Here is a 15,257-nt window from a genome sequence, read left to right on the forward strand (position 1 = left end):
TTGTAGGCACGGTTATTAAATCCTTGGCCATTGGTTATTAACTGAACCTCCAGTCCCTCTCTACTTCCTGGATGGGGTTGAAAGTTCCAACCTTTTAACCACCTGGTTGGCTCCCTTCTTCCATGCCATGCCCTGTGTATCTCTTCTATCCAACTCTTCCTGGGTTGTATCCTCTTATTAGAGACATGTAATCTAGTAAGTAAACTGTCTTCTGGATTGTATAAACCATTTAACAAAGTACCAAGCCCGAGGAGGTGTTTGTGCGAACCTCCTGTTCATAGCCAGCCAGTGAGGAGCACAGGTGGCAATCTGGACTGGTGACTGGCATCGGAAGTGGAAAGAAGTTATGTGGGACTGAGTCCTTAGCCTATCCCCGGGTAGTGTCAGAATGGAATGGAATTGCAGAACACCCAGTTGGTGTCCACAAAAAGCTGGAGAATTGTTTGGTATGAGGAAAATGCTCACACATTTGGTGGCCAGAGTGTTCTGACCAGATTCAAGTATGAAAAACAGGTATTTTTTCCTTTCACTTAATTTCTGCTCTATTTGTAGACATGTATAACATTGATAATAACAAAAACAATATAAACCATAGCAAGAATGGCTATTAAATACTTATTTGGCATTTAATATGTGTTCTGAGCATTTCTCATATAAGAATTCACTTAATTATCATAACAACCTTTTAAAGTTGGCACTATTGTGATCCACAATTTATAGATAATGTATCTGAGACATGGAAAGCTTAAATAACTTTCCAAAATTCCCAAGTGGTGGAATTAGAAGTCTACATATATGATTCCAGATGCTAATTACTAGTCTCACCTGCCTTCCAGCCTGGGAGGATTTCTTTAAAAGAGGGGCTAAGCCGAAACCGGTTTGGCTCAATGGATAGAGCGTCGGCTTGGGGACTGAAGGGTCCCAGGTTCGATTCCGGTCAAGGGCTCGTACCTTGGTTGCAGGCATATCCCCAGTAGGGGGTGTGCAAGAGGCAGCTGATGGATGATTCTCTCTCATCAATGTTTCTAACTCTGTATCTCTTTCCCTTCCTCTCTGAATAAAATCAATAAAATATATTTTTAAAAAAAACTACTAAAAGAGGGGCTAAAATCAAGAGCCTGTCTCATATTGATTACATTCTTTGTAGGACTCATATATATTTATATCATGTCATTTGTGTGGTATTTTTCTCTCTGGCTAAATTATGGTGATTGAGGTCAGGAACTATTTTTTCCTATTTATTTTGTGTTCTTATATTGCCCAGATATGCTTTATAAGTGGTTTTTGAATGAATAAAGCAAACTGTTTCTCTAATTCACTGTGCTTCTCTTCATGTGTATAAGGAAGAGATATCCACAGAGTCCAGCACTGCCTGATCTAGAAGTTATTTATTTTATTTTTTAATATATTTTATTGATTTTTTTTTACAGAGAGGGAGAGAGATAGTTAGAAACATCAATGAGAGAGAAACGAAACATCCATCAGCTGCCTCATGCACACCCCCTACTGGGGATGTGCCCACAACCAAGGTACTTGCTTTTGACCAGAATCAAACCTGGGACCTTTCAGTCCGCAGGCTGACGCTCTATCCACTGAGCCAAACCGGTTTTGGCTAGAAGTTCTTTTAATATCAGAACCCTTCTTTTATTTTAGAGTGAGATGTGGTATTTGGAAGATTTAATCTGTTTGCTCCCAAATGTAGAACCGTGAAGCTATAACTATAACCATTAGAAGTTATTAATATGAGATGTCTTATGGGATTTAAAAATTCATTACTGTCTCTTTTTAGACAATTAGAGATGTTTGGGAAGGAGACAGGAAATCATATTTGGTAAATATATACGGTGAGGCACTTGCTAGTTACTTTGCACATCTTTGTCAATTTAATCACCCAGTCATTTGATACTAGTAAGCCAACATCTTGACATACTAGATTCTGAATTTCTTTAGGGAATTCATAACAGATTTTAGAAGTGAAGATATTTGATCTAAGAAGTTAGATCAGTTGGCCAAAAGGAAACATCTGTTAGGATTTCAAACTCATGTAATTTGCTTCAAAAACTTGTGCTTTTCACTCTCCCTTGCTGTGTCCTATATGATGGCCGTATCCCTACTTCCCTAGATTGACCACGTGGTTTTACAGGTCTCATTTACCCTCTAGTACAGGGGTCTGCAACCTTTAAGACATAAAGAGCCACTTGGACCCGTTTCCGAAGGAAAAAAAAAACCTGGGAGCCGCAAAACTATTGCGACATTTAAAACAAATATAACACTGCATATATTGTTTCTTACCTTAAAGCTATATACTGGATCGTGCAGTTAGCTGTCAATCTGAAGAAAAAAAGGACTTTTTCACTTAACAATATAAAATATATTTTTGCAAATTAATAGCTAATTAAAATATTTAAATTACCTGGTTAATGGGATTTCTGCTCCTGAACCTCAGTGCACAGTGTCAGCACATCAGGGCTGTAAGACGGTACCTTCACTTTCACACAGGCTTGCAAGTTGTCGGAGCCGCGGTAAAGCTTCAAGAGAGCCACATGCGGCTCTGGAGCCGCAGGTTGCCGACACCTGCTCTAGTACTATATGCTGCATGCCAGAAGTCCATTTAGTAGTTCAGGTTAAATTACCAAGATGTTAGGTAGTTTTCTAAACTACAAAATTGCTCCAATTTCCTGATAGTGAATCATTCCCAGAACTTTGGACCGATGATGGCTGTTGGGTTGTGTAGGGAAGGAAAACTTTCTCTTCTATCCTCTTAGATTCAGTGCCTGGAGCCTTTTGAATTAAACTGACAAAGCCAGATTAACAAGAGAAAAAACAGGTTATATTATGTATTTATATATGGGAGTTCACAAAGAAATGTGACCTCCGGAGGCAGTTAGAATTCAGGACTATATACCATTTTACAAAGGACAATAAAATATGGAGAAGAGAACTAGAAAAAGGTGTGGGTTCTGGGAGTAAGTTGTGGGGAAGTAACTTAAAAATGTATGATAAATAAGGGATATTTAGTAATTAGAGGCCTGGTGCATGAAGTTCATGCATGGAGGAGTGTGTCCCTCAGCCCAGCCTGCACCCTCTCCAATCTGGGAACCCTCAAGGGATGTCCGACTGCCCTACCGGAATTGGCCTAAACGAGCAGTCAAACATCCCTCTCACAATCCAGGTTGCTGACTCCCAACTGCTTGCCTGCCTGCCTTCCTGATGGCCCCTAACCACTTCTGCCTGCGAGCCTGATTGATGCCTAACTGTTCTCCTGCCAGCCTAATTGTCCCTAACTGCCCTCCCCTGCAGAACTGGTCCCTCCCTACCCATATTATTCCCTAACTACCCTCCCCTGCTGGCCATCTTGTGGCAGCCATCTTGTGTCCACATGGGAGCAGCTATCTTTGACCACATGGAGCAGCCATCTTATATGTTGGAGTGATAGTCAATTTGCATATTACTCTTTTATTAGATAGGATAAGGTTTGTTATGCAAGCTAACAATGATCTCTAGAGTAGTTCTCTTCTTGGCACTGGGATGGCTCTCATCCTGGTAAGGTAGAGAGAGCTAACTTTACAAAGAAAATTATGCCCTGCTTTTAGACAGGAAGTTTATGCACCGCTATTAGAGTAACTAATTGCTTGCAACTCAAACAATCCTTAAAGCAACAGTGGCATATTTTGAGGTAGCCTACTGTGATCCTTTTTAGTTGTTTTCCCCTGTGATCTTCTCAACCAGCAGTTTACTCCACAGTATTATTATCAATTCTACTTTTGTCTCCTTTGTCTCAATATATTTTCATTTCTGAATTTCTGAGCAATACAAGCCAACATCTTGACATACTAGATTCTGAATTTCTTTAGGGAATTCGTAACAGCAAAAATAGTTTCTTGAAAAACCATATAAGGTCAGCAGGGTTGTTGATGAGTCCCTGGCACTGGCACACTTCCCAGCCTGGTGTTCCAGCTCCAGATGAAAGGACTTATAGGGAAAGGCCAACCTCCTTGTCATTTTCCCAGTGCTCACTTACTCTGCACCCTATAGACAGCATAGCTTTAACTTGAGATGAGCAAAGAACAATTCAAATAGGGAAAAAGTGGGATGGAGACCATAGCGCAAGGGTACACTTCCCTACCTATGTGCTTATTTACATAATTGTGTTTTTATAACATTTTCTGTACTTTTCCGTAAGCTGATACTGCCCTAATTATAGATTTCAAGAGAACACTTCATTGTACCCCAAATTACATAGTGCTTTAAAAAGGTACCTTCTTACTAAGTACCTTATACACTCCTAATTACATAAAACAATCCAGGATACAGAAAAGAAACAGCCTGTACTGTTAACAGATGTTGGTATTGTAATGTACTTGAATACAAGGCTTTGAAAGATCTGTAATATTTTTCTGGTGTAAAAAGGAAAGAAATGACTCATTATTGTCATGTGTCACGGAGACTCCTGATCAAACAGAACACACATGGTCTATTCTGTGACTTCCGTACAGCGCATTGTCAATGGACTTGCCTTTGTGTGTGCAAAAGTGCCACTTATTCCAGCAAATTACCTTTGTGGCATTTGTACCTGCTTGTTAGACAGCTTGTGGGCACCTGGGCAAAGCAGAAGCTGGGTCCCTTTATCATGGCACACCTGCACACGGCGCCCCCACAGCGCCAAGCACCGGGGAAGTGGCCCCATGAGCAGATCACTCCTGCAGACCCCACCGAGGGCTTGCCCCCAGCGCACTCCTTCCCACAGGTGGAGTGGGGCTGGCTTCCTGTACCACAGCCTCTTTTGTTCCATTTTTGGAGTCTGTCTTAAGATACAGTGATGCAAATAACAAGGAAAGTAACCGTATTAAGTATTGGGCTTAATGTTTAATTTGCAATTTTCAGCGCCATTGTTAAAAAAAAAAATCTTCTTAGGATATTCAGAGTTGAAAAGACCCTGTGTTTCTGATTTAATAACAAAACTTTTAAAAATTGGGTTTGATTTTCATATTATTGACAAGCATGGCCATATGTTTTTCTCCAGGGAAAATTGTCTCTGGGAACAAGTCAGAGATACACACAAATTTACTCATTCCCTCACAGGTTTTGATATTAGCTTTAAGTTAGTTCTCCTTTTCTCTAAGAAAAATCTTCTCTTTTGTAGCAAGCATTTTGAAAGTTGGGGTGCTGAAATGGGTTTCATGTCTTTTTGCTGTTTTTTGGGTTTTGTTTTTGTTTTTTTTTTATTTTCTTCCCACCTCGATTTTTGTGATTCTTCCCTGGAAAACTGTCCATAATGAGATTGCTGTTTCTTGTGGTACATTGACTGGTCCAGCAAGACTGAAATTCAAGAACCAACTCAGCAGTAAAAAAAAATAAAACCTTGACTATAGATTGATTCATAAATGTAAGTGAGCGAGTGTTGAAAGTGATGCATTATGTCACTGCAACATATTGACATTATCAATTATATGTCATTAAACAGCTAAGCTAACCGAATGATTTACTCTGTGTTTAACTGCCTTTCAATTAAAGGGAGCAAATGCTGAGGAACTGGGATGCAATATCAGTAACCATATATTTTCTCCTGTTAACACCGGCATCGCTGACCTGCACATGAGGGGCGTTGGAGCATTTTGCTGCGGGCTGTGCCGCCCTAGTTTAAACAAGCCGTTAATGATTGGGAGCAGCCCGACCACTGCTTCCAGATCTTTTCCTTCTGCATTTCCGTGATGTCACCTCCTGCATGCTTGGGAGGCGTTGTTTCAGGGTAGTTCACACTATTTTCCTGGCGTTTGTTTCCATTGCAAGAGTCCTTGATGTTTCTTCACAGTTGTTTTTTAAAAAAATATTTTTTAGCAGAATGACCTAAACCTCAGATGGTTGGTTTTCCAGTAGCAATACAGGTGTTCTCAGCTTTGCAGTCAGACATAGGAGGGCTGCTCTGTATTGTGAAAGGTAGGCTGTTGCCATCAACAAAGGAGCTCTAGACTCCCCCCCCCACCCCCCACGTTTCAGTGGTGATAACTTGAACCAGACATCTAGTTTCTTGGGACATTGTTTTATTGTCTTGCAAGTTAATATGGTATTTGGATTTCACAAGGCTAACCTGTACAAAGGGGTTCTCAAATGTGCACATGCAGTAGATGAGTATATTAACTGTTACTCTGAAGTTGAGAATGTGAACTATTAACTGACCCACTGCATTTGTTCTCTGTGTAAAATGTTGTTATAACGGTGCTAATTACTAAGCAGCTGAATTTGTGAAAAAATGCACAGCAGTAATTTACACCTTACTGTTGCTTTGCCATTAAAGAGATTGTGAACACATACATCGGGCACATGCAATTGATTTATGAAATGCTGAAGAACATGTTTCTTTATGGATCTTTAACAGTTGGACTTTGTACCATTTGGTTTCTATATTTATGCCTTGGAGTCCTCATATTACCTCAATAATAGCTGTGGAGTGCTGAATAGAACGTTTGAAACAGGAAGAATAGCATTTTGCAGTAAGAACGAAACTTTTAAATTATTACATATGCTTGTGGGGTGTGTGTGTGTGTGTGTGTGTGTGTGTGTGTGTGTGTGTGTTTTGTTTTGTTTGTGGTGGGTTTTTGTTTTTTGTTTTTTGGTGGTTGTTTTTTTTTTTTGCTAGTTTAAGAGAAGGAAGAAAAGATCTACCGATGTGAAATCATGAACTGCAGTAGTCATATTTGAGTGTTTTGGTGACAGTGTTAAAATCGCTATTTCAGGGGCAAGTGACGTGGTTCTGTTCTGTTGGATTCACAGCCTGCATAGATGCTTCTCCTTTTTTCTTTTTTCCCCTATGGGTGGGTCAGAAACTTCTGCTTCAGGTAGTTCACAAGCGTTGCTTATTAACCCATGAGCCCAAAACCCAGATACGGAGTTCTGACTACTTGAAAACTGTACATTCCATGTTTTCATAAGCGTACATTTAGATTAATTGCACATAACTCTTATTTGGAATTCTGACAGCCAGCAACTTTAAAAAGAAATTTGTTTTTTAAAAGGAATGTGAAAAATTAATATTTCTTTCCCACTACCAGGAGTTTTTCTGTACTTTTCAGAAACCCTGCTCAGGGGCAGAAAAGGAAAGGTTTCAAAGGAACCTCATCTCCATATGGTTTTACTCGATAATCCTTTATCCACCATCTTCAAACCTCATTCCTTTGCTTTCTTGCCTGTGGCTACATTTCTATCTCTGCATCAATTAACACAGTGATTTATACAACAAGCAAGCAGTTTAGAGGTAATGGTACACAATTAACATCTCATTCCACCATAAAGGGTATGCTAAATACCCCAGTCATTGCTTTCTCTGCCTGGAATTGAAATAAGTGTTTGTCCTAATTCATATGCTATCTGATGTGAAGTGGGCCTGCTTTGTACCGCGGTACACCATTAATCTAATTATAGATAGCTGCAAATGAAGTGCTGTCTGAGCGCGGAGATTGAAGAAAATAGCCTTTTGTCATTTAGCATGACTCTGTGAAGCAAGATCACACTTTACAGGGCAATACTGCAAAATGGAAATCTCAATAATATTGCTGCCTGTTGCATCTTTTCTAATTACAACAGCATTGTAAACACAACTGGGCGCTGGTATAAATAGAGCTGTAGATATGCTGTCATGCGGGTTGTCGGAGAAAGTCCTCCGAGTGCTGTTGGATTAAATGATGCATCCTGATTGACAGCTACCTTGAGACTGTGCCGATGGAGTTGTCACAGCTCTATGCTAACAGGCTGCTCCAGCGCCCGCAGCTGTAGGCGGCGCCTTCACCTGGGTGGTACCTTCAGAAGGACACCTCCAGCTTTAGTTCTGAGTTTTTAGTATGGTTTCCTGGAGGTTTCGGTGGGTTGGGTTGGGCAGGATCCGATACTAAGGTAGAGGGGAATGTGTTTCACCTGCTTTGAACCCTTGCTATGGTTTTCATCAAGTGTTCATTGTGTTATCTCACAGGGAACGTAGGCGAGAAAAGCAAAACAAGTTGGGATTACATTTCTGATGCCACCTAAGTGTTTTCATTTGCATTAGTGTTTTTTCTCTTTCTCTGACATGCTGTTGTTCTAAAAGATACATCGTTTTTGCAGCTAGTCATTTCGGTTGCTTTAAAAACCCTGGCAGGCTTAAACCGGTTTGGCTCAGTGGCTAGAGCGTTGGTCTGCGGACTGAAGGGCCCCAGGTTTGATTCCGGTCAAGGGCATGTACATTGGTTGCGGGCACATCCCTAGTGGGGGGTGTGCAGGAGGCGGCTGGTTGATGTTTTTCTCTCATCAATGTTTCTAACTCTCTATCCCTCTCCCTTCCTCTCTGTGGAAAATCAATAAAATATATTTTAAAAAGAAAAAAATTAAAAAAAATAAAAACACTGGCAGTTTTTCTGTAGCTCAAGTTAGGAAAGTAGACTTTAGGGGCATAATTGAGTGCTGGCTCTCAGTGCCCCACTCTGGAAATGAAGACACATCTAATGTTGGAGACCCTTGTGGCCAGAAGGTATGGAACTTTGAATAAGAAGAGTCCTGTATTTGAAGAGATGGACTTGCCACCTCACTGAGTAAGTGAGGGCCGTTGAACAGTAGTATATGGCTGATACTTCAGGATGTTAGGACAATTGATGTAAAATAATCCACGGTAAAGGTTCCTCCCTGAAGGTTGAGCGTTTCCTCTGGTGCATTGTTGACGGAGATGGCTCCCAGTTGACGTGAAAAAGCAATACAGTTCATTCGTACATTCTCGTTGTTGGGAGAATGGCGTAGAAATGGAAACTGGTGCTGTGTTACTTTAAGAGCAATGAAGCTAAAGGATTAAAAATCACATCTGAAAAAAACCCCACAAACATGTAAAGCAAACCAACAGCACTCATCTTGCCAGGAGCCTCTAGACCCCTAAATCATTCAGACACATGAGAAAGTGGAATATGTAAACTCGCTGGAGGCCTGGAAGAGAATATGTGAAACTGGAGGCCTGGAAGAGAAGCGCATGGATTTAAACTCCATAAAAGAGATACACACACTGAACTAATGCAGACACCAGCAAGATGGCGTCTGTGTGACATCTGAGTGGGGTGCATCCCTAGTGAGGGCTGCTTGTGGCCCAGAGGGTTTTGTGAATGGCACAGTGGGCGTGCCCACCTGCAGAGTGTTTTGTTAACCCGAACCATGATTGGCTCCCTCCTCCCCCAGCAGCCACAGCTCTGGGCTCCCATCTTTTTCTTTTCTATCAGGTTTCATGTCAAGAGCTGTATGTTCATTTTTAAAACAATTCTATTATGTTCCTTTTCATTGTCCATCTCTTGTAGTTTTCTTCCTGATCCTTTCATGTCTGGTGTGATCCCTTTTTCTTTCTTTCGAATTTTTTTTTTTGGAGAAATTGTCTTGTTAGACATGGTTTACCATTGTAGACACCATAACATTAATTTGCTTAGAGACCTGGGCTTGGGTTACTTTGCCATCATTAGATCATGAGGTGAGACCTGGGCCCCTCCCCTTACTGTGTGTGTGGACTGAGGAGTCTGGGGAGCACCTGCTCTACTTCCCCGGTGAGGTGTGTTTTTCAAGAACGCATTAATTTGACTGTGGTTTGGAGAGCACCTCCCCAAACCCACAGGGTGAGGTTCCGGCCGCTGATGACCCTATGCTACTGAACCAGCAAGCAGCTCCTAATCCCTCATGACCTTGCAGGGTGATCCCCTCTGCTGCTGCTAGGATTGCGCATCTCTGTGCTGTCCACCAGCCTTTTACAATCAGGGACTTCTACTCCCAAAGCATCAAGTTCGTGGCTTTTCTGCTTGAAAACAATAACAACAGCTTAAAAATCAGCGCTCTCCTGGGACATTTTACAGAACCCATTAGGAATATTGAAATGCCTAGTGTAAAGCCAGACTGCACTGCACGCGTCATAGGGCATTTTCCTGAAATCTCTCAATTACTTGGCTGCTCCGCCCATGCCCCCTAAGAATTCAGGGAAACCAATAAATAGCAGTTTTGATCATAAACTTTGAAAGCCCTGGTGTACATTCTTAAATGACTTCTTTTCTGGGGCATCAAAAACCTTTTACGGTTCTCACCCGGCAATTCATTCTGATGGGCCCATATGCTGCACTCCACTTAGATCCCATCCTGGCAAGCGCCCCGTGCACGTCGCACGGGCGAGCCAAGAGGTTGTTTTAAGAAGGCGTGTTTGCATGGGCATGCTCCAGGGGTCAGGACATCAAAGGTAATCTTAAAAAGAGAGCCTCGCCGATGCCTCCTCCTTTTATATTCAGAGAGGTCATTTCTAAGCCAACTATTTGCAGCACGGCCTCTCTGAGGCATTTACCCCGTTGTTATTTTTTTGGATTTTTTTTTTTTTTTTTTTTTTTTGCCTGTGATTACAATAAGTCACTTATCCCCAAACAGATTTTAAGAACAATAAACAAATACAAAAGGAAAAGGAACATCTCATCAATAACAAAGACCTCATCTAAAGGCCCCGAGTTTTGTGGCTCTTTTACATCTCTTTCCAAGCAAAGCAGGAGCCCTACAGAGAAAGGAATCCAAAAGATGGGAAAATTATAAAAATAGTAAGAGGATCCAGTTTTAGTCAGGATCTTGTCATTTTCTGGGGCGAAATGGAACTTGGGACAGCCTTGGGCTTGTTTTTATTTATATATATTTTTTATTTATATGAAGGCTTGTTTGTACAATAATATACTAGCAGCTAACATTCGTTTCTAAGGGTATCCACTGTTGTGAAATGTGATAAGTTCTTTATTTTCAGTGTAGAAAGATATTCTCCCTGAATTTAGCACTTATACTTTGAAGCCAAATTGTGTACCAACACACACACACATACACACACACACACACAAAACCAGATCTGCATGCTGCACTGAAAACCAGACAACTGGGCCCAGTGCTGATCGCTCCCTGGGGAGGAGCCGCCGGGGTGCAGCCAGCGAGAGGAAGAACTTTTTGTTGATGGTGCTTCTAATGTTGGACTTCCTTTCTGAGGCAGACAGCACAGACACTAAAGCTGTGCAATTTGGTACAATTATATTCCCCCCTCTCTTTCTCTCCTGTAATGAAGGACTTTGAGGTACAATTCCTCGTTAATAAATAGTCCCTCTCTGCCCGGAATGTTTATTAGGCTGACAGCAGAGCACACTCTTCTCGCTTTTTTCCCTTGCCACTTATGATTCAGATGAATTTTAATAGGAGCAAAAAAGCTTTTATTTGCCCTGTAATTTCACTTAAGGATCATATCCTTCAGAAACTGGCAGACACTTGTATGTCTTGATTGCAAAACACACACTCAGGAGTAAAGAAACATGCAAAAGATGTTATTCTTCAACCTGTCACAGTGCCGTTCATCTGCTCTGACTTAGGCCATCAAAGCGCTTCCTTGGGGCCCTCCCCCACCCCTCCCTCCTCTTTAAATAGGCCCGCAAAGAGCACACTTAAAGATTTCCACCAACCCTGCACCGAATTAGAGGGTGAATTCTCTTTTGCTTCTGCATCCCTGCCATCACGATGCCCACAGGAGGCTTTAGGTTACGGCAGCTTTTCTGAACAAAATGGGGCCGCCTGGATGCTGCAATCTGTCTCCCCAGGGGAAATGCGATCTGGGAGGGATCCAAGAATCTTCAGGTGGCCCTTCCCCCTTCGCCCACCAACACGTCCTCGCACCATTCTATCTTGTTTCTGTTTACATGGACCAAACTGAGGCTCACCTGTGTATTCACAGAGACCCAGGATTTTCCCTGCTGGGCAGAAATCCTCTCCACCAGAAATGTCCTGTTCAAACTGCCTTTGGTGCACCCCTAATTGTTAATACTTGGCTGTGCATATCATTTTCCTGCAATGGTTTTAAACTCGTGTCATATTTTCCCTTAATACAGAAGATATTCTCATCGCCTTTTATCTGTATCTATACTAACCACCTTGTTATTGAAAGTCTGCATAATGCTGGGCCTAAAAAGAAAGGCTAACATTTTCAGTCGTGAATATAACATTTTATGTCCCTAGAAAAAAAAATGAATTTTAAGTATTGTTTTGCCCAAAGTGAACAATGAAACCCTTTGTCTTAAGTTATTGATACGTGGAACAGCAGCCCCCTTGAGGGAGTGGGCGTTAGAGACAGCTGTCTGCTGCCATCTACTGGTGTGTGCTCACAGTCGCCCCTTTTTCCCTTTGGCTGACCCAGCTCACGGAATTGGCGTTAACTGGGATTAAGTTTTGTAAGCGGTGAAGGGAAAACAGAAAATGCTCAGTTTCTTTTATAAAGTTTTCAGGTGTTTTCTTCACGGAACAAAACGATGACTATTTATCACTCATTAATTACAGAGGCGTTCTTATTTCAAGAAATCTCTTAAATAAGTGGCTCATAACATGTGCCAGAAACAGATTAATTTATTTTGTTTTTATGTACAGTAATTTAAAAAAGCCTGTGACTTCGAAGGTATTATCTTTTAAATGTAAAAGGTAAAAGCTGATTTTGAATGAGTGCTACCTTTGAGAAAAGCGTTCATCATTTAAGCTCACTCATGTTGTTTTCCCTTCAGTACAAGGTGCATATCTTAACCAAACTCGCCGCAGAACTGAGCAGATTTATGCTGGAAAAAGTGGCCGAGGATACAAGCAGCACTCTTCGCTCCCCGATGCCTGGCGTGGTGGTGGCCGTCTCTGTCAGCCCTGGGGACATGGTAAGGAGCATGCCTGCCGGTGGGGCGGGGGCAGGCTGAAGCGTGGCTGCGTCCTGTGCAGGTCTTTCTCAAGTCATACTGCCGCCCACAGAACAGCAAAGTATCTTTTATGCGTATTTTGCCCAACTGTTCCCATTTGAATCAGATTAGTAACTATATCTGAGTGCCCCTCCTCTCAAATGATCTGGAACTGGAACCAAAATAAGGCCTAATTCATTCGGTTATTTGGCACATTTGGAGTTTCAGAAGTATCCTTTTTAAAATTTCTATTTACTCTCTTAGCTCTCTGTGTGTGAAGCATCCCTGAAGGAAACCCATAGCAAAATATAACCCTCCGAGGGGGAATTTTTGGCATAGTTTTTGGAGAAAGGGGGGAGGGAACTAAAAGGGGGAAGTTAACTCTGTAATTATGTAGCACCAGAGTGCTTCCCTACCTTGATAAATAAAACTTAGGATCCCCGTTCTAAGTGTTTCATTTAGACTTTGTGACATGAAGGCACAAATCAAAGCTCTATTAATATTTCCTCATACGTTCAGTCTCACAATGGAGTGCTGTGGACAAGTTGGTGGGATCCAAGCATTTTCTGAAGGCATGGTTAGAAATTCTGTATTAACAGTAAAAGTAAAAAGGAAACAAAGATTTAACTAGAAGGTTTCTAGAGGGCATTCAAATATTTGCATTTTTGTTTATGTGCCTCCATCAATAAGGGCCAAACATGATAGTTTTTCATGAATGAGATGGTAATTCTCATTTTTATATATTTTCTGGGTTTTATATATTTTCCTGTAAAAATTACATTAAAACTGCTTCTGTATTTCTTTATTAACAAATAAAATAACATTGAGGAAAAACTCACTTGGTTGTCAATGGATACTAGAAAAGTATTTATAATAAATGAATATTAAGAAAAGTAATCAGTTTCAGTTATTGAAGTGATTCGCCCTGAAATTGACACAGGACGTTGGATAACTGACAACAGTTGCTTTACCTGATGATATAGAAATGGAACTATCAGTGTTTCTAGAAAATCATAAAAGAGGCTAAGGAGCTCTGAATCATTACATTAATTTAGGAAACATTGACTTTCTTGGAAGAAAACACTCATGACTGTCGAACACTCGAGTGCCAAAGATTTGGGAGAGATGATACTTTAAAAATATATACTTGTGATGAATATGGGGAGGGGCTTGCCATGTATTTCTTCATTCTGAAGGCTTAGATTCTGAGGAGATAGTCCCCTGGCCTTGGCAGTAAGCTGTGTGCACTCACACTAATCACCAGCACAGTCAGTGGAATCTTCCAAACGATGGTAAACAACGTGAGTGGTGGTGGTTGTTTTTTTCATCTTCCTTCTTAAGCTTTTTCTGGAAACCACATGGGCTGTATCCTGAGCTTGACAGTCCTAATTGTGTGGTTTTAATCATGAAATCACATTTGTGCTTTTTAAAAAAATGAGTGTTTAATGGCAATCCTTACTTTTCCAACACCTGAGTCAAAACCTGCGAGGCGGGGGAGGGGGGGTGGCTCCCGCTGAGCGTGGAGGGCCGTGCAGGTGGCGGCCTGCTCCACCATGTGCTCCGGCCTCCTGGCTGCCGCAGTGCTGGGCCTGAGCACAGGCAGCGCACAGCCTTCTCGCTTCCAGCAACTACTCCCTCCTCCTCTGGCTCCTACAGCTATCAGAAGGGGTTAGCCTTCATGCTTTCCATTTCCTGGTTAATCATTTAATGTGGGAAAGCAGGGCATTTAGTCAAATGGAACAATGTGTATTAGTTTTTGGTTCATTGGGGCAGCTCAGATATTGAAAACCACCACCAGTAATTAAATGTGGGTATTCAAGAATGGCTTAATTTGAAAACGGACTGGAGTCTCTATTTCACGTGTTCCTTTAAAGTCAGAGGACAGGCTGGGGGGTGTACCCTCAGGGACTGGCTCCCCATCCCTGTGTCCTTCCCTTCCATGTAAATGCTCTTTGTGCGCATGTGCCCAGGCTGGGCTGGGGGAGCAAATGCTTCTTTTTTATTTCTCTCCATCTCCCAGCGCCACTTCTGGTCCTGGCAGAGCTTCCTCTTATATTTTGTGACATGATGTTTTGATAAAATAGTGTCTACTCTTGAGTTATTATTTGTGCAAAATGCCCCAAAATGCTAATACCTAAACCAAATGCGTTTATTTGTCAGCTCTTACTGCCTCATGTAATTAAAACACAAGAAATTTCCCTTGGACTAAGGGCAAGCCACTTACTCAAGGCCGCTATACCGAAATAATACTTGTACCTTTTAAGTTTTGAGGCTTAAAATTATTGTAACACTGCAGGGCATGTTGTGCAGTTCTCAGCAATAACAATAGCTGAGCCAAGGTTCCACTTTTATCAATAGGAAGAGAATGGAATCAATCATCTGTGTATTTCCAAGGAAAACAAGGAACTGAAAAAACAACTCGGCCTACAAGTATTCTCTTTTCTTTGAAATGTTTTGTGTAGGTTAAATTCCAGTTATCTGTAATTTTCACATTTAGCTGAAATAAAACTTCACAAATCTTACACTGGGGAGCCTGGCAATAATGCATTCCTA

The 15,257-nt window shown here is 41.4% G+C and overlaps 1 protein-coding gene across 4 annotated transcripts in view; it reads left to right on the plus strand.

The window, feature by feature from the left end:
- Nucleotides 1-15,257, plus strand: part of PCCA (propionyl-CoA carboxylase subunit alpha) — a 348,233-nt gene that overhangs the window by 320,900 nt on the left and 12,076 nt on the right. For 3 of the 4 annotated variants that reach the window (XM_036454630.2, XM_045588767.1, XM_036454634.2), the window contains one exon: nucleotides 12,546-12,686. The exons of the other annotated variant lie outside the window; for it this stretch is intronic. In XM_036454630.2, the coding sequence (XP_036310523.1) occupies nucleotides 12,546-12,686 (141 nt within the window). The remainder of the gene's footprint in view (nucleotides 1-12,545; nucleotides 12,687-15,257) is intronic. 4 annotated transcript variants of the gene reach the window in all.

Source organism: Pipistrellus kuhlii, unplaced genomic scaffold (assembly GCF_014108245.1).
Source record: "Pipistrellus kuhlii isolate mPipKuh1 unplaced genomic scaffold, mPipKuh1.p scaffold_m20_p_3, whole genome shotgun sequence".
Lineage (NCBI taxonomy): Eukaryota > Metazoa > Chordata > Mammalia > Chiroptera > Vespertilionidae > Pipistrellus > Pipistrellus kuhlii.